Source organism: Microtus oregoni, unplaced genomic scaffold, assembly GCF_018167655.1.
Source record: "Microtus oregoni isolate MIOR12 unplaced genomic scaffold, Mior012 000003F_ref0000135, whole genome shotgun sequence".
NCBI classification, from domain to species: Eukaryota; Metazoa; Chordata; class Mammalia; order Rodentia; family Cricetidae; genus Microtus; species Microtus oregoni.
Genome location: NW_024543062.1, coordinates 29,916,910 through 29,936,447, shown reverse-complemented (window position 1 = coordinate 29,936,447; position 19,538 = coordinate 29,916,910). Strand labels below are relative to the sequence as shown.

At 51.0% G+C, this 19,538-nt stretch overlaps 2 protein-coding genes across 4 annotated transcripts in view; one reads left to right on the top strand and one right to left on the bottom strand.

The window, feature by feature from the left end:
• Positions 1–93: 93 nt before the first annotated feature.
• On the bottom strand, positions 94–15,392 carry Iqcd (IQ motif containing D). Of its 3 annotated transcripts, XM_041649153.1 has the most exons (6): positions 15,084–15,379; positions 14,650–14,774; positions 6,284–7,090; positions 4,247–4,480; positions 2,876–2,947; positions 94–424 (listed from the first exon to the last, which is right to left on the bottom strand). In XM_041649153.1, the coding sequence occupies exons 3-6, from the start codon at positions 7,001–7,003 to the stop codon at positions 98–100; spliced, it is 1,353 nt and encodes a 450-aa protein (XP_041505087.1). In that variant the 5' UTR covers positions 7,004–7,090; positions 14,650–14,774; positions 15,084–15,379; the 3' UTR covers positions 94–97. The 3 variants fall into 3 exon arrangements, with proteins under 3 accessions (XP_041505087.1, XP_041505089.1, XP_041505088.1); XM_041649155.1 differs by lacking the exon at positions 14,650–14,774 and having other exon boundaries at positions 15,346–15,392; XM_041649154.1 differs by lacking the exon at positions 14,650–14,774 and having other exon boundaries at positions 15,084–15,128.
• Positions 15,393–15,762: 370 nt separating this feature from the next.
• Tpcn1 (two pore segment channel 1) overlaps positions 15,763–19,538 on the top strand; it is a 55,196-nt gene continuing 51,420 nt past the window's right edge. The window contains exons 1-2 of the mRNA XM_041648092.1: positions 15,763–15,882; positions 19,066–19,296. Of these exons, the coding sequence (XP_041504026.1) occupies positions 19,185–19,296 (112 nt within the window). The 5' untranslated portion in view covers positions 15,763–15,882; positions 19,066–19,184. The remainder of the gene's footprint in view (positions 15,883–19,065; positions 19,297–19,538) is intronic.

The following is a 19,538-nucleotide window of genomic DNA, read 5'->3' as shown; positions in this document are numbered from 1 at the left end:
ATAATCAAAGCCAGGGATGGAAGGGCTGGGGGTTGTGGTTCAGATCGGGCAGGGCGAGGTTAAAGCTGGGCAGGGGCGGGGCCAGGCCAGACAGCGGTCACTTCTTCTTGGCTTTGGCCTTGCCCTTGGCTTTCTTCTCCTCTTTGCCCTTCCCCTTGTCTTTGCCTTTCCCCTTTCCGCGCTTCTTCTTCCTGGACCTGAGCATGGAGCGCACCAGGTAGCCCTTCCACACGGCCTGGATGAGCGTGGCGGCCCTTACCATGCGCACCATCTCGCGCTCTGCCTCCACCCGCTTTTTGGAGTTGATCTCGCTCTCAGCGCGGATCTGGGCGAACTCCTCCACCAGCACCGCATGCCTCTCCTTCAGCTCCTCCAGCTGCAGCTTCTCCTCCTTGTGGATGCTCTCAAGGTCCTCGAATTCGTCCTAGGCGAGGGGCAGGGCTGGGGACGGAGCACTTGGCATGGCTTCCCATGTTCCCTGTCTTCCGCCCCAGCCAGGTAAGGTACAGGGCCTGTCTGTACCTGGGCTCACTCCAGGAAGGATCCAACTGAACAGACCTCGGGATGGAGGGAAGGACAAGGACAACAAGGTGTGCAAACCTAGGTGTGCGTGTATTCTTGTTTAAGTGCACAATTAATGCACGTGGTGCGCGTATGCGTGTGCCTGTGTGTGTGCCTCTGTGTGTGTGTGTGTGTGTGTGTGTGTGTGTGTGTAGGCTAGAGGTCAACATCAGATGTCCTCAATCTCTCCACCTTTCTTTCACTGAACCTGGAACTTGCTGGTGTCACTGAGCTGGCAAACTCTCAGGATCTGCCTGTCTCTGCTTCCTGGCAAGGTGATTATAACTGCACACTGCGGCCTTCAGCTTCTTATGTAGGTGCTGGGGATGGGAACTCGGGTCCTGGTGTTTGCGTGGCAAACATCCTAGAAACTGAGCCAGCTCCCCAGTCGCTGGCCCTAGCATTGAAGTCTAGCTTCTCTGCACCTTTAGGAGATTTTCTTTTAAGCTCCTGGTTTTCCAGACAATTCCCAGTATCAGGGCCAGTTTTGGGATACCCGGCTTCAGTTTGAAAGGCCGCTCACAGACACATGGGTTGAAGGCCTGGTCTCCCGCTAGGTGGCGCTGTTGAGAGGCGACTGAATCGTAAAAGCGCCAACCTCATCAGTGGGTTAACCAGCTGATGGATTCACCGCTGAACAACAGGAGCAGGCTTTCCGGAAGGAAGTAGTTTCTTGGGGGGTGGGCCCTTGAAAGGTATCTTCTCTTCGGTCTGTGTCTCCCTCCTCTTCTTCCTCCACCCTTCAACCCTTTTTTTCCTTCTCCTCCTTCATTACCAGCCCCTCTGTGGTGAACATTTCTACTCCCCTCTCTGTGACACTCTCTCCTTAGACTCAAGGCAGTGGGGTCCAGTGACCATGAACTGTACTCTCCAAAACTCTGAGCCCAGACAAACTTTCCTTCCCTTTCTCAGGTGTTTTATCACAGTGCCAGGACACAGAGGATCTCATTCCACAGAGTCAGGACACAGAGGATCTCACTCCACAGGGTCAGGACACAGAGGATCTCACTCCACAGGGTCAGGACACAGAGGATCTCACTCCACAGGGTCAGGACACAGAGGATCTCACTCCACAGGGTCAGGACACAGAGGATCTCACTCCACAGGGTCAGGACACAGAGGATCTCACTCCACAGGGTCAGGACACAGAGGATCTCACTCCACAGGGTCAGGACACAGAGGATCTCACTCCACAGGGTCAGGACACAGAGGATCTCACTCCACAGGGTCAGGACACAGAGGATCTCACTCCACAGGGTCAGGACACAGAGGATCTCACTCCACAGGGTCAGGACACAGAGGATCTCACTCCACAGAGTCAGGACACAGGCCACCGCCACTGAGCAGCTTCACAGAGGCTCAGAGCAGAAAGATCTGCAGGTGACCCCAGAGTCCCCCATTCTGTTCCTCATCCTTCTTACTGCAATTCACACCAACTCCCCCCTCCCCTCTTTCTACCCCTTCTTTCCACCAACACCTACTGAGTATCCACCATGGGCAGAGCACTTTGAGGACAAGGACTGAGCTGAGCTGTCAGGGTCCCAGCCAACAAGGGACCTACAAATCTACAAACCCTACAGAGTCCACTGTGGCACTCGGGACTCTGTAGGGTTTGTTTTGTAGTACTGGACCCTGTGCACACCACCCAGCCGTGGCCGCACCACACAACCTGTTCTGGGGCCCAAAACTGGGCGCCAGCCTCACAGCTCCTGAGTCAGGGGAGCACTGTGGTCTGGCTGAGAGGGGTCCTGCTTGCCTTTCTCTGACAAGGTGTGAACTCTCAGCTTTTCAGGCCTACCCAGGTCAGGGCCAGGTGCCACCCGTGTCACATGCAAGTGGGTGGAGCCACCCAGGCTCCCACTGCAGGTCAGGATTTATCTAGACCTGGTTCGGGGCTCAGACACATTCAGTAATGGTGTCTCATGAACCCTCCCATGAGGGCCTCAGGACACACCTTGCAGCCTGTGTTTCTCATGGTCAGATCCAAACTCAAAAAGGCCAACTGATGTCAGGTGACACAGCTGTGCCTCCCTGCCTTATTTAGGTTCTCAGTAAGTGCCTGGTAACAGTAGCGGGTAGACTCCCCACTGAACTGGGAGCAGGCAGGGGCTGAGCCAGGCTGGAGGAGGGGACATCTGGATGGATCTGGCTGGCAGCAGTTTTGCATTTCTTATGTCCTCTCACCCTGTACCCCACCATAGGCTTTCCACCACCCACACCTGAACACCAGGAAGGCTCATACCTAGGCCATCTGGGACAGCTCCTACCCCACTTCCATCCCTCCCAGCCCCTCAGGAGGAGCCCCAACACATACCTGCTTCTCGCTCATCTCCATGTCATATTTCTGGATCCAGTTCTCAATTTCAGTCTCCACTTTATATTTTTTCTTAAACAAAAACAAAAGAGTCCAGGGCCAATAAGTTGGCTCAGTGGGTAGGTAGAGGCGGTTAGGGCTTGAGTTTTATCCTGACCCTACAAGGTGGCAGGAGAGAACTGACAGCAGACCTATCCTCTGACCTCCACACAGGCATTGCAGTGTATGTGCGTGCATGCATACACGCAGGCACACACGCGCATGCACACGCGCATGCACACGCGCATGCACACATGCAGGCATACACACGCACACGCGCATGCACACATGCAGGCATACACACGCACACGCATGCACACCCACACATGCATGCACACACACACACACACACACATAAATATTTTGTTTTAAAGGGTCAGCTCCCAGCTGGGGATGTGACTCAACCTTTGTCTAGCACAAATGAGGCCCTAAGTTTAAAAATTAAATATACTTGGGGCTGGAGAGATGCCACAACAGTTAAAAGCACTGTTTTCTCTTCCAGAGGACCCAGGTTCAATTCCTAGCATCCACATGGTAGCTCACAACCCTCTGTAACTCCGGTTCTAGATCCAACACCCTCTTTTGGCCTCTGAGGGCACTGCATACATGTGGTACACAGACATATAAACACACACATGTAGGCAATACATAAAATAAAAACTTAAAGAAAACACTTGGGGGCTGGAGAGATGGCTCAGCGGTTAAGAGCATTGCCTGCTCTTCCAAAGGTCCTGAGTTCAATTCCCAGCAACCACATGGTGGCTCACAACCATCTGTAATGAGGTCTGGTGCCCACTTCTGGTCTGCAGGCACACACACAGACAGAATATTGTATACAAAATAAATAAATATTTAAAAAAAAAGAAAACACTTGGGTCAGGCATGGTGGCGCACACCTTTGCTCCCAGCACTAGGGAGGCAAAGCAGTGGATCTCCAAGTTTAAAACCAGCCTGGTCTACATACAGAGTGAATTCCAGGACAACCAGAACCTGTCTCAATCCGTAAATAAGAAAACACTTTTTCAGCTGGGCAGTGGTGACACACGCCTTTAATCCCAGTACTCGGGAGAAATACCTTTAATCCCAGGGGGGAAAAAAAGGAAAAATCCCCCTCACACACATAAAACAGAATGTGATTCTGCCATAGTGAGGAATGAAGCAAGACCCAGCCTCCACCATGGGTGAACTAGAGATGGCGGTGAGGGAGGAACCTTACTCCACCTGTGCGCTTTCCCCCACCACCCCCTCCCGGGAGGTACACCTCTCTTGAGCTTTCCTACTCCTGGGCCAGCCCTGCCCTGTCCCCTCTGCCCCCATGAGACCTCAGGGCACCTTCCTTAGGGCCTGCTCCATCTCCCGGTTCTCCATGACCAGATTGTGGAACTGTGTACGAAGTGCCAGGATCTCTTGCTGTATCTTGGCCAGCCTAGCCTGGGAGGCCCGGTAATCCACCTTCTGCTGTTTCTCTGCCTCCTGCTTTGTGCGGAGGAGGCTGTTCTCCGAGAACTTGAACACCTGGTGCAGGTGGTTCTTCAGTTCTTGGATCACAAAATTCTCCTTCTCCACCTAGGCAGGGATGAATGAGGATGGGGCCCCATTAATAGCCACGTAGCTCGCACCCCACAATCACGGGGGCAGCTGGCCTTTGGCTGTGTCCTCCCTTAGAGTTCTGAACCCGCCAGGCTTATGCTCCCCTCCACCTAGGAAAGAAGTCAGCAAATAAAGGCGCAAAGACCAGATCCGGACAGCCATATCTGTCAATAAAGTATTATTGGGACACAGCCCTTTTGTCCTGACACTGTTCGTGGCTGCGTCCACACTAAACAGCAGAGTAATGTGGAGAACACTGAGCCCAGGGTGTAGATTGTGTGACCCTTTGGAGATGAGATATGGAGCCCCCTCCCCCCCCCAAAAAAAAACAGGCTGCTGTTGCTCACCTGGGACAAGTATATGAAAGACAGTAGCCACATCTGAATTCCTGAATTGTAACTGGCCCTGAGATTCATTATAATACACTCATACACTAACTAGTCAAGTCCGTGTTGGGCGGGGGAATGCACACACAGGCCCACTTCAAGCTGCCTGCAGAACCTCTGAATATTCAAGTATTCAAACCCTTCCATAAGATGAAACACAGCTGCAGGGTAGCCTGCTGCACCTCTCTGTACGTGTGCACAGGTGTGCGTGTGCACACCCTCACGTGTCAGCCACCTCTCCCTCTCACTGGCCTGGAGCTTGTTGGCTAGGCTAGGCTGGCCAGCCAATGGTCTGAGGGGAGGGGCCCTCCTGTCTCTGCCTCCCCACTGCTGAGATTACAAAGGTACACTACCATACCAGCTTTAAAAAAAAGTGGGCTCCGAGGCTCAAACTTAGGTCCCCCAGGCTGTACAGAAGCTTTTGTTCACTGAGCCATGCCCACCCCTGTACTTTTCTTGAGCCAGGGTCTCTCTGTGTAGCCTTAGCTGACCTGGAACTCGCTCTGTAGACAAGACATCTGTCTGCCTCTGGGATGCTGGGATTAAAGGCGTGCCCCATCACCAGCCAATCCTGTACTTCTTTTTATAATAATATTTCACTTTTCTTTTGCTTCAATACTCTTGGGTTCGATTCCCCAACGGGGACCCAAAAAGAAAAAAAAATACTCTTGGGTTTCAGATTTCTTTTCTTTCCAGATTTAATATAATTTTAAACCTGTATGTGTGGATATGTGCGTGAATGCAGGTGCCTGTGGTGTCCAGAAGAGGGCGACATCCCCGGGAGCTGGAGTTACAGGTGTTTGTGAGTTGCTGGACATCAGTGTTGGGAACTGAACTCTTCTGCTCTGCTAGAGCAGAGTGTACCGGGTGCGATGGCACAGACCTTCAGTCCCAGCACTCCAGAGGCACAGGCAGGGGTATCTCTGTGAGTTCCAGGCCAGCCAAGGCTGTATAGTGAACAGTATGCACTTTTAACCACTGAGCTGGCTCTGCGACCCCTCCCCCATGTGTCTGATGTCTATCCTACAGAGGACGAAGAACTCTCTTCGCTGGTGACAATGACAACTCGCCAACCCCTGGCTGGGAAAGCCTTCCTCACCTGTCTTTATCCTTCATGTCTTAGTGGCGGCGTCCCTGGTCCTCCTGGCCCAAGTTACTCCTTGTACCATCCCTTCACGGTGCCCCATCCTTAGCCTTCACCATACTTCCAAACAGCACCCAACTAATTCCTTAATGCCTTCCTCGTGTCCTGTGAGTGAAATGCTCGCAACAGTCCCTACAGAGTAATTGAAGAGAAAGCTATTTGAATCAGTGAGAGGAGACCCAAGTCTCACAGGGCTTGGGCGCTCCGCGGCAGTTCCTCTCATAACCTGAAGGATGCTGGGAAGTTTACCTCGGACTCCTTACTCTTCAGCACCTCTGCCAGCTCAGCCTGGAGGGCGTCAATCACTTCTTGGTTCCTTTCATTCCTCCGGTTGATGTCCTGCATGAACTGGTTCTTCTCCTTCACCTCCATAGGGCTGGTGAGTAGTTTTTCAAAGAGGAAGCCACGAAGCTCCACCAGGCTGTCCAGGAGGCGCTGGGCCCCCGGGCTTCTGCCTGGTGCCTGCATCTGCAGCAGCGTGATGACCTGGGAGTCATTGGTCAGGAGCCTCAGGATAGCCTTGGTGGAGTCTCGGAACTGGTGTGTCAGTGGCCCCAGACTGGCCCTGCATAGCTCTATGGATAGTAGGCGGTCCTGGCACCAGGCTTCCTCAGCTTCCTCCTCTTCCTCCAGCTGCTTCTGTTTCTCCTGCAGGATGCTGGCGCCCTCCAGCAAGACCTGGCCAATGTCCAAATGCTCTCTTATGGCCCTCACCAAGTTGTCAGGGAACATTCCCTCCAGAACTTCTGGGTGGGACTCCACGTAGGACATCAGGGTCACCAGCTCCACTTTTTGTATGGCCTCATCCAATACTGACATGATTCTCTTGGCCTCAATGGTGCTGAGCTTCGATTTGGATGGGGCCAAGGTCTTCATGGGCTCAGCTTGGATTATGTCAGTCCTCAGTGGGATTCTCTGTATGGCCAGGCTGTCGTAGGAAGGGGCCATGCTGAAGAGTTCAAAGGCCATCTCTGGAGCAGCTGGCTTTGCCTCTATATCCCTGGCACTGAGATGTCAGCCAACTCAAGGCTCTCTTTGCTTTCACAATCAGCAACCCTAAAAAGAAAGAAGTGGCTGTTAGGTATGACGGCCATGATGGCCACTGCACAGAACCTGGAAGCTACTTTTAGCTCTTTGGTCTTTGGGGGTTTTGTTTTGATTTGGGTTTTTGCTTGTTTGTTTGTTTGTTTGTTTGTTTTTTGAGATAGGGTCTCTTATAGCCTAGTCTGTCCTTAGCCCTGACGCAGTGCTGGGATTACAGGTGTGTACCACCCTGTCAGGCTTATCTTTTAACGTTGTGATGATTCTTGGTGCTTGACTGAGCCAGTGGAGTAAAGGGGTTACGGGGGAGGCATATACATCAGGCAAGAAACAGTCACTGTTTTGAGGCCCTTCACATTACCCACGTGGCAGACACAGAGAGAGGTCAGCTCTAGGCAGCTGAGGTCACCCAGCAGTGTCCCAACAGGGAACCACATAGGAGGAAGATGTGAGGAGAGGGCTCAGGGGCAGCAGACCCCAGAGGAGTCAAGCAGTAGCTGGAAGTGCTGTCCGAGCAAAGCCGAGCGTAGAAATGTCCCCTGCCTCCACCTGCATTTCCTCCCCATGGCGACCCCAAAGCAGTGGGAAGTCAACTCACTGGGCCACAGTGTGCCGGATCAGTAGCCCAGGATCCAGAGGAGGCTGGGACAAGGAACCGCAGATCACAGTAGGACAGGTCCCAGACGGGGCTGAACAGGTCACAGCCAACAATGGGGCAAAAGCAGGCAGGGTGGAGATGGTGCACCAGCACATGTCAGGAGTGTAGTGTACATGTATGTGTAGGTGTACATGCTCGGGTAGTATGTACACGTGTATGGGAATGTGCATGTGTGCATAGAGTGTATATAGATGTACACATATGTGTAGATGTGTTGTGTAGTGTGTACATGTGCATAGAGTGTTAAGTGTAGATATGTATGTGTGTGGGTAAGCATGTGTGGGGGTGTGCACATGTGTGTAGTGTGTTTGTATGTATGTATGTACATGCACATATTAGTCCATATACAGGCCAGAGGTAACCACTGAGTGTCTTCATTTATCCATCTCCTCTTTGTTTTTAGTCAGGGTTTCTCACTGAACCTGGACCTCACCAAGCAGATAGGCTGGCTGCCCAGCGAGGCCTTGGACTCCTCTTCTCCCCACCTCTTTACTGGTAATTACAAACTCTACTGGGATTGCAAACTCTTGCCAATGTCCTTGACTCTTTTATTTTTATTTTTGTTTTTTTTCTAGACAGGGTTTCTCTGCAGCATTGGTGATGGAGGAAGGTCATTGGTTAAATAAAAAGAAACTGCTTGGCCCTCATTGGTTAGAAGATAGGTGGGAGGTGTAAACAGAACAGAACACTGGGAGGAAGAGGAAGTGAGCTCAGACTCCACAGCTCTCCTCTCGGGGGCAGACGCCTCAGAGAGACGCCATGCTCCCAGCTCCCAGGCAGACGCACACGATGAAGCTCCGACCCAGGATGGACATAGGCTAGAATCTTCCCGGTAAGCGCACCTAGGGGCGCTACACAGATGATTAGAAATGGGCTAAATTAATATGTGAGAATTAGCCTAGAAGAGGCTAGATAGAAATGGGCCAAGCAGTGATTAAATGAATACAGTTTGTGTGTTGTTATTTCGGGCATAAGCTAGCCAGGCAGCTGGGGTGCTGGGGACGCAGCCCCACCGCCCTTATTACTACACATTGGAGCCTGTCCTAGAACTTGCTCTTGTAGACCAGGCTGACCTCGAACTCATAGAGATCCGCCTGCCTCTGCCTCCCGAGCGCTGGGATTAAAGGCATGTGCCACCACCTTGGCTCATCCTTGGCTTTTATGTGAGCACTGGGGGCTAAATTTACCTACTTGTATGGCAGGCACCTTCCAATGCAGCCCTCCATCTCCCTGACCCCAGCCAGGTGATGTTTGAGTATTGATTTGAAAACTGGGGCGGAGTGGTAACAATAGTTTCAAAACACAGTTCACAGGCAGTTTCGGGGGAGGTGGTAGTTTATAAGCCCAGAACCCAGGAGGCTCAGGCAGGGGGATGGCTGAGAGTTCAAGGCCTATCTGAGTACAGTTTCCAAACTCCAAAAGTAAATTAGTAATAATAAATGAAGTTAATCCCAGTGGTGGTGGTACACGTCTTTAATCCCAGCACTCGGTAGGCAGAGGCAGGCAGATCTATGAGTTTCAGGCCAAACTGGTATAGGACAACCAGGGCTACACAGAGAAACCCTCTTGAAAAACCAAAATAAAAACAAACAAACAAATAAATAACTCATCAGGTATGACAGGGAAGGCCTGTAATGTCAACACTTAGAAGAAAAGATGAGAAAGAAAGTAAGGAGGAAGAGAGGCCAGCCCGCCAGCCCCATTTTCCTAAGAAACCAATCCATGTCCTGGACCACTGGTTCTCAACGTACGGCCTCAACCCCTATGGGTTTGCATATCAGGTACCTCCAATATCAGATATTTACATCACAAGGTAGAAGGTTTGTCTGAACAACTGCCTCAGAAAACTGTGGCAACACCAAAAATATTTCATTGGCAAGCTGGTTGTGGTGGCACACACCTTGAACCCCAGCAATCAGAAGGCAGATGCAAGCAGATCTCTGAGTTTGAGGCCAGCCTGGTCTACAGAGTGAGTTCCAGGACAGCCAGGGCTACAGAGTAAGACCCTGTCTCAAACAAAACAAAGCAAAAATTCCTGTGGCTTTGGTAGCACAGTGGCTGTGGCAGGAACTTGCAGCAGCCCCACTTGGATTCCAGTCCTTGCTGGGGGTGGGGCCTGGCTCTCTTTGCTGTAAGGCAGGAATCCTTGGGTTCAAAGGGACATGGCCAGTCTTCAACAAACAGCTAATATTACATTGTAGGCCGAGGGAAACTGAAGTGTGAGTCTGGATCACCATGATCTCATGTATGACATCTCCATGTTCAGCCTGACCCTTCTCATGCCCCGTGCCCTGCTGACCGCTCTGATGTCCCCACATGGACCTGACTAATTGTTCACCATCTTTTCCTTCCCCAAAGAAGTGCCTGCCCACAGAAGCGAGGGCTTGTCGGGTTTGTTACATGACTAGGGAAGCCCGGGGCGCGTACGTGGAGGGGAGGACAGAGACTCACTCTTGGACTCCACGAGTTCTCTGCTAGGAGACAGAGGCACTAATGTCTCTGTATGCTCAAGTCTGTGTCCTTGACAAGTAAAGGCACCCAGGTTTCCCTCAGAAAACACAGTCTCTCCCCCATCATATGCATTTGCTGTGGTTTGCACAGAACCCCACAGGTTTATGTGTTAAAGCTCTGGGCCCCAGCCCATGGGGACACAGCTGTCAGAGGTAATGGGACCTTCCTTTAAGAGGGGTGGCAGTGGTGATGCACACCTTTAATCCCAGCACTTGTGAGGCAGAGGTAGGTGGATCTCTGTGAGTTCGAGGCCAGCCTGGTATACAGAGCAAACTCTAGGACAGGCCCCAAAGCTAAGGCTCTTCCAAAGAGATAAACCCTGTCTAAGGGGACAAAAAAAAAAAAAAAAAAAAAAGGTGGGGCCGGAAGGGGAGGTTGTTGGGGTTTTCTTATTTTGGGAGTGGGTGAATGTTGAGACAGAGTCTTACTATGTAGCCCTGGCTGGCCTGAAAGTCACTATGTGGACCAAACTGGCCTTGAACTCACAGAGATCCTCCTGCTTCTTCTGCCACTGGTTCCTGAGTATTGGGATTAAAAGGCCTGGGTAACCATATCTATCACATCTGGATGACACAAGGTTCTTTGGTGACTAGGGCTGTGCCTCTGTCCCTCTGTCTCCTTCTCCCTTTCTCACTTCCTCCTTTCTCACGGGCTCTGCTTGATGCACGGTCCCACCACAGCCTCCCTAAACAGCAGAGCCACCAGCCACAGCCCAGACCAGCATTGCAAGTCATGCACCTCAGGGACTTTGACATGGGGAGAGCCAACTAACACAGTAGCCTTGGTGGGACTATCCATCAAACAGTCCTGTCCGCTGGGGAAACCCAGCTGAGGGAAACCCACAGGGATAGGAAGTGTCAAGCTCCAGTCTCCTTCCTGCAGACCTACTAATGCAGATGCTGAAGGTGGAAGGGACTTTCTTGGCTTCTGTTGCTTGTAGTCAGAGAGGCTCAACTGATCAAATATTCAATTAAAGAGTCTTAGGTGGTCAAACAGCGTAGGAGCTGATGATGACGGTCACAGGGACCCAGAGAAAGATGGAGGAGGATGAAGTGCTATGCAGAGCCACAGAAGACTATCTTTAGCTCCTCAAACCGCAGCAGCTAAGCAACTGGAGAAGTCTCCAATGTGTCTAAGGCAGAGAAGAGAGGCACCAGATCCGCTGTGAAGGACAGGAGGCTCCTGGGCCAGAGTCAGAACCTCTTCAAGGCTGCAGACCCAGCCCAAGGTGGTGCCATCCTGCTTCCTTGGGCTTCATTCCCACTTCCTGCTCTCTCATCTGTAGAGTGAGCTCCCCAGGGGCCTTTCCCTGACTGTAGAGTGGTTTGGGCAGCTGTGGAGCCTCTCCCCAGCCCTCTGAGGATGAAGGGTACCTGCCCCGAGGCCACAGGATGAATGGAGGAAGTGTTGAATGGACATGACACACTTTTCCACGCTGTCCTTAGAGTTCTCCAGGCACTAGTCAAAACACCCAGGATTCCTGGGAGACAAAGGCTGGAAACTCAGAGGGGAATGCTTCCAATTTGCTTTCAGTCAAATCGCCTCTTTTGCTTGAAAGGGCAAGCTTGTTTTCTCTGATTACCAAGATGCTCATCAGTTCCTGACAGCTCATTTGGGTGAACAGGGGACAGGGAAGGTGTGGGGAAAGGGGTGAATGGTGATGCCAGCGAAAATTACCCGAGAATCTTTTCCTTGAATTCTAATGAGTGTTCTGTGTCCTTTTTGATGGCACCAACCTTCATATTGAAATCGTCAATCCAGCCTCCCCTTTTTAAGATTCCTGCCCTGAGAGTCAAGCAGGGCTGCAGAAGCACCAGGCTTTCATTGTCATGAATTCTATCGATTTATCTTTATCATGCAAATGTGCCACCACTTCATTCAAATAGGCAGGTTGGAGATTTATTACTGTGCTAGCTCTCCCCCGCCCTGCCCCAACACACACACACACACACACACACACACACACACACACACACAGACACAGAGAGAGAGAGAGAGAGAGAGAGAGAGAGAGAGAGAGAAGATGAAAGAAACCTGTGACTGCTTCACAGACCCAGTGCTGGCTGCGGGAAGGTAGGGGAAAGGTGTCTCGGTTTAAGGCTCCTTTTTGTAACAGTGGCCAATGTTAGAATTTACCTATGTGTCCAACTCTTCTAAATACACTCACGGTCCCAGCTCTCTGGAGATGGGGGCAGGAGGATCAGAAGTTCATGATCATCCTGGGGCTACACAGTGAGTTGAAGCTACATAGGGAGACTATGTCTCAAAAAACCAAACCAAAACAAAACAAAAACCAGGGAGTACTTTCTATGAATGAGTTCCTTTGGTCCTTATATCCCTTCAAGGCCATTTCACAGACAGAAAAGGGAGTTGAGAGTGGTACAGGAGTCTAGTCAAGTCATGACAAAAACTTCCATCCATGACTGGTGAGATAGGTCAGGGGGTAAAGACGCTTGCTACCAAAGCTGAGGACCTCTGTTCAATCCCCGGAACCTATGCTGTAAAGAGAAAACCAACTTCTGAGAGCTGTCCTTGACCTCCACATGTGTGCAGTGGCATGCCAACACTCACACACATGCATCATGCACACACAGACAATAATAATAATTAGTAGCAGAAAAAAAAACTTTTATCCTAAGCAACTATCACATGGTAGATGCTCAGTAAACACATAGGTGCTGGTGAATGAGAGATGACGGCCCCACCTTCTCACCACTTTCTGCAGGATGCTGCAGATGCAGATGCAGTACTGACTTCACAAGCCAGATCACGTCCTCCATTACAGCCAGACATCAGGTCTGGTTTTTGTCATCAGGTTTGGTTTTTGTTTGCTTGACGGGATCTCAGTAACTGCCCAGTCATGCATAGTTATTGTTCCAAGGGATCTGGTGCCCTCTTCAGGCCTCTGATAGTACTGCACACGATGTACATACATTCAGGCAAAACATTCCTATACATTAAAATAACCTAGAAAGAAAGAAACCCTAATGTATGATGACACATCATCATTATGAATTATGACACATCATTCTATAGACTGAACAGAGCAGGTGCAGAGGCAGGAAGATGCTGGGGGCGTTAAGCCCCAGGTTCAGAGAAAAACTCTGCCTCTAAGGAACAGTCGGAAAACTATAGAGGACACATGGCTTCCATGTCAGATGATTTGAATTCCTTTCTTGGTCATGGTACGCTTTAAATATGTGCACTTCTGGTCACACATGACTGCAGAGTGAATTATTGTGGTGTTTCAAAAAGAGTGGTGCATCTGTTTAGCATGTGTGAGTTCTATCACAGCACTAACACACAGGCACACACATGTACACACTAAGTAAATGAAATAGAACTTAAAATATAGACCAGAAGCTGGGGTAGGGTGGGATGTGGTGGCAAACACCTTTAATCCCAGCACTTGGAAGGCAGAGACAGGCAGATCTCTGAGTTTGAGGCGAGCCTGGTCTACAGAGCTAGTTCCAGGACAGCCAGGGCTACACAGAGAAACCCTGTCTCAAAACACACACATACACACACACATACACACACACACACACACACACACACAAACAAAATACAGTCTAGAGAGAGGGCTCAGTCTGTAAAATACTTTCTGCTCAAATCTGAAGCTCCCTAACACCAATGTAAAAGCAGGTGTGATACACAGAATAAAAATAAAATTCTTCATCTTTAAAAAATATCGATTACCAGAGTGTAAAAGGTAGTTGCAAACCACCTGAAGTAGTGTGTGCTCTTAATGAAAAGACATCTCTCCAGCCCCCCACTTCAAAAGACAGCATTTTCCTGCTGCTCAGGACGCCTCCACTATCCACAACAAGCACTCAATAAACCCATGTTAAATATGCGAGTGTTTTTGCTATGGGCCAAGAAAATGTCCTTGGAAATGTTTTGATAGAAAGAGTTACAGTAGAATGAGTCATGTCGGGGGAATCCACAGTTAGCTGAGCAGTCACTGTGTGGCTGTGCCCAGGGCAACTCTTCATTGCCTCATCTCATTCAATCTTCCCAAGAAATTCTTCTTCCTTGCCAGAACGCACAGGGAAATCACGTCTTAAATTACATGAGCGAAATTTTAAAGTTAACATCAAAGACAAAATTCTGTGTGCAATCAAAATAACCAGGGTGGAGAGATGGCTTGGGGGTGTAATGGCACTGGCTGCTCTCGTAGAGGACCCAGGCTCAGTTCCTAGCCTACACATAGTGGTTCACAACCACCCGTCACTCCAGCTCCAGTGGATCCAATGCCCACTTCTGGCCTCCTCAGTTACGGCACACAGCACACATGCTGTGCACATTCATACATGTAGGCCTCACAGATACACATACAATAAAAATAAGCAGATCTTTAAGTTTTTTTTTTTTTTTAAGAGTGTGTCTGGCTCGTTCAGAGTACCTGAGTTTAGTCCACAGCACTTATGCCCATCCGCTCACAACGACCTGCTAATAACTTCAGTTCAAGGCTTGAGGGAATCCAAACCCCTTTCCTGGATTTTCTGGACCCTCAAGCACGTACTCCACCTACAAACACAGTGATCAAAATAATAAAAGCAAAAAGCAAATCGCAAATCTTCAACAAACAAATAACAATTAAAAAAAACTAATTAGGCTAGGTGCCGTGGCTCACGCTTTTAATCCCGGCACTCAGAAGCAGAGGCAGGTGGATCTCTGTGAGTCCCAGGCCAACCAGCGCTACACTGGGAGACCCTTTCTAAACACAAACAATAAACGCTTAATTTAAGCATACACTGAAGTTCTGCACCGAGCAAGCTCAACATGGAACATAGGGGTCCCTAGAGTGGTCAGTGGGTGCCTAACCTACCAACTCACCTTCTTCCTTCAACCAAGTTTCAGTCGGATGTTTACATAAATGGTACCAGTGAGGGATGAGGGGCGGAGCCGTGAAAGACAGGTGGACAGGACAGCAGAAAGGACTACGAAAGCGAGGATGTCAGTGGTCCTAGCAGGAGGCCTAAAGGAGACCTGGACCGAGGCAGGGTAGTGGGGCGCGGACCCCTGTGGGGGTCACTAGACAGCGCGCCCATGTAGCGCACACGGCACGCAGCTCCGGGGCTCCCCTGCTGTCACTCACCGGCTCCTCAAACTGTTAAGTTTTTCTGCCCACAGTTAACCATCTCGGCGACCCCCCCCCGTTGCTAGGTTACGCGCCAATCTTAGAAGGCGGGACTCTGTGTTTGACGGACCTCTTTTTTCACCATTCAACTTCTACTAGGGCTGCTTTGGCTCCACCTTCTGAACGATGACCAATCAAAACCACCGTCTCTCTGACGTTCTGCCAATGGAAAGAGCCGGGATTCCTGTTGGTTAAGCGAGTAGGGCGGGGAAAGGAGGAGGAGCCCTATGAGTGACGTGCAGATTACCCTGTCAAATTACATTGCGGCCTCTCTGGCTGCCAATGGCCCGTGGCGTGGGGCCGTGGGGCGGGGCCTGCGGGCTTGAGTGACAGGAGTCGGAGGATGCAAGGGCTGGCGCAGCTGCCGCTGTGGCAGCGGTGAGGCGGTGTTGGCGGCTGCGGTAGCTCCGCTGTCGGGATACTGGCAGCAGCAGCTGCGTGCTGAGCTGCGCTCTGCAGACACGGTGCATGGTGCGGGATCCCGGGACGGCGCGTGTAAGAATCCGAGGGTGCGGGCTTGGCACGAGGACAGGGGTCAGGGTTCAGAGGGCGCCGAGAAGGGGCTGAAACTGGGGCTGGGTGCTCCCGACTCCCGAGGGGCCTGGGGAGGTTGCCCGCATGCTTCTACCCCAACTCATTCACTTCTTTCTGCACCTTTTTCTTTGCCTTGACTTCCTGGGGCGACCCGTGGAGTGCGAGGAACAGGCGCCCCCGCACGACCCTCCTCCCTTTCCCATCCCTTCCCGCTCACCTCCCGGCTGAGACCTCTTGTGACCTGGCCGGGGACTCCTGCTTGGGTCAACCTGACTCTGGGGACAGATAGCGGGATGGCAGCTAACTCTGATCCCGGGACCTTCCTCCAGGAGTGACCTTTCCCCAGGGGTGACCCTCTGGGTCCTCTCTAGAGTGAGAGCCTAAGTCTGCCGAAGAGCAGGACCGAAGGAGCCCCTAGTTCTGTCTCTGAGTCTGCCGTGTGACCTTGGGCAGTTTACTTCTTTCTGGGACTCATTTCTTTCTCTTTGGAAAGTCGTAGGCTCGGTGGGAGGAGGATGGCAACTTGAGGGCTCTCCGAGACTGGACAGGGATATCCCTGTTTCAGAAGACAAAAACAAGAAAGGGACTGGTGGATTTCACTTCAGGGCGTGCAGTTTCTAGGAATAAAATGGGAAATGCCTCTGTCTGTACCACCTGCTTTCCAGTCGGCCGGATGGAACTTGTGGGCCTCTTCTAGAAAGCGGGACGCTTGCTCACCCAGGCTCTACCGAGGGCAGAGCTGTTGAGACGGAGCCAGGAGGTTGTTTCCTGTGGGTGGGGTCTCAGCTGTGGACTGTAGATATTAGTGGCCTCTTTGGGCTCCCTCGAGATCATTCCCAAGTTGTGATGCCGGAAATATTTGTAGACAGTGGGGACAGAGTCACATCAGGCGAGAGCCACCAAGGTATGGCGAGAATGGAGTCATGTGCAGCAGTTAAAATGGAAAACCTACTAGCTAGGAGGACGCTGGTGACAAAAATGAGGAACCTGTTTTGAGTGGGGAGAGTTTCTTGCCTTCCAAAGAAATAGGAGAGAGTGCTCTGTCAGAGCCTTCTCCTGGTGTCAAGGAAGTGTGGTCACCTAATCCCTCTACCATGGAGTGTGTTAGATGGGTGAGCGCAACCAGTACAAGGCACTGGGGGAAGAGAAAGTTAAGCCAGAGTTCAAAACACAGCACAGTTCTTTTAGACAGCCAAACAATTGTATCTTGTGGTAGTTTCCCTTCTGTCTCTGTCCTTGTTGAGATCTCAAAGCAAAATAAACCCCCAAGGGTGGAGGAAAAGGAAACAAAACAAATCAGACTCCACTCCCGGGAAGTTTGCTGAGCAGAGAGTTAGTTGTGTGCTTAGCTGGCTGCAATGTGGGTGTCGTGTTTATCTCGGTTGAAAGAGACCTGCTGTTTGTGTCTGTGGATGCTTCCCTCATCCCCCCAAAGGAGGCATTGCTCAGTTGGCCTGCCATCGTTTGGTGTGGAGGCAGGATCCATCCTGTGCACAGGCCACAGCTGGTGGCCTCAGCCTGCTGCTGTTTCCAAGTTCAAAGGTCTCCCAGCAGATCTGCTGAGCTCTGCTTTTCAGTGGGCAGAGGTGGGGTGGTGTTAACAGCCACCCCAGCACACCAGTTCTGAGAGCCGTCAACCCGGAGGCTGTAAAGGATGGGTCCTTGGGAAAGGACGCCGGTTATCAGTTGTACAAATGTTCGTGTCCCTTTTTCCTCCATCGAGGAGGTACGTACAAGAACAATGGGTGTTGGCCACCAACAAAACCAGGATGATCTTGTGTGTTCCCCAGAGGGTGCTTAATAAAGCTAGAGTGGAAATTGTTCACAAACATAAAAAGAGAGACGGGGCAAGCTTGGAGAGCCGGACACACTCACTTTTTATTACTGTTGTCCGAGGGCAGGACCTGGGGACTTGGAAGACGCCGTAGGCGGTGTAATGGCTATGGATAGGATGTGGGCAAGACACAGCTTGGCTTTCTGACTGTGGGCTCTCTGGCAAGTTATCTAAGGTTTCTGTCCCTGTCCACTGTGTGGGGCTATTAGTGAGCTTCCAGTCACCCAGTTAGAAATCGCTAGTAGGGTCTCTGGCATAGTTTGAGTATTCTTTGAGGATGAACTGCTCTTCCTATAATCATTACAAATTGATTTCCCTTTACAGTCTTTACAAAGCACAGAAGGTAGTGTTGATCATGCCGGCCCCAGTCTCTACTCTCTAGACTTGGTTACCCTGACTTGTCAGCATTTGTTCTCATAGGAACCTTCCCTGTATTTTATTTATATGTGTATTATTATTTTAAAATTTGATGTGTATGAGTGTTTTACCTGCATGTGTGTATATATGTACCACATGTGTGCCTGGAGCCCAAGGAGGTCAGAAGAGGGTGTTGGGGCCCCTGAAACTGGAGTTAAAGATGTTTGTGAGCCACTGTATAGGTGCTGGGAACCAAAAACAACAACAACAACAACAAAGAGTCCTCTGCAAGAACAGCAAGTGCTCTTAACTGTTGAGCCCTCTCTCCAGCCCCTCCCCCATGCCTCCTTCTTTTAAGAGTGGTCTCACTGTGTAGTTCTGGCAGTCTGAACTCTGTGAAGACTGCTGGCCTCAAGCCCACAGAGATCCGCCTGCCTCTGCCTCCCGAGTGCTGGGACTAAAGGTGCACCACCACCTCCTGACACACTCTCTCTTTTAAGATAGACTCTTGCTATTTAGTCCAACCTGGCCTTGAACTCTGTTATCCTCCTGCTTCAGCCTCCCGGGTGTTGGAATCCTAGTTCTTAGGTTGAAATACAGTGGTGGTGTGGGCTGTGGCTCAGCGGATAGCCCAGTGTCTAGCCTACACACAGGCCTGGTTTCAGTCCCCAGTTCTCTAAACCATTTGTGGTACACATTTGTAATCCCAGTGGAGGCAGGAGGATCAAAAGCTCAAAGTCATCCTCCACTTTACAGCAAGCTAGAAACCAACATGGGCTACATGAGACTCTCAAAGCGCAGTTTGTATACTGTAGGTTACTGTGACAAAAGCCAAAATTCAGGGTTTTTAGCCTGGCCTCTGGTTGCTCAGCCGTCACTGCCCCCGACTCCAGAACACATCAGGAACGACTATGTTTTAATCATTACCTTTTTTAAAATCCTCCCAACCCTAGAAGATGCATCTGATGGAGCAGAGAAGCATCCCTGGCCCCGTGGCTTTGAACAGGAGCTCAAGCTGGAGACCCTTAAAAGCCCTGGCTATCGCATCCTGAGGACTGCAGGACCGGGGAACATGGCCGTGAGCTTAGATGACGATGTGCCGCTCATCCTGACCTTGGACGAGGGTGAGAGTGCCCCACTGGCTCCTTCCAACGGCCTGAGCCAAGAGGAGCTGCCCAGCAAAAGTAAGCTGGGGGAGGTGGGTGGGTGGGACTCATACCACGTCTGCGCGGGGAGTGAGAGACAGGTGGGCTCCAGTCTCTAAGAGGAAACAGAGTCCCTGTCACTCATCTCAAGTGTGACAAGGACTTTGCTCCTAGGAGACTGTGAGTGTGAGCCCAGCTTTGCAGTGTCCAGTGTTCCTCCAGGAGCCCTCTCTCCTGACACACTTGGCTTTGTCCCTGCTGCTAGGGGACCTCAGGCAAGC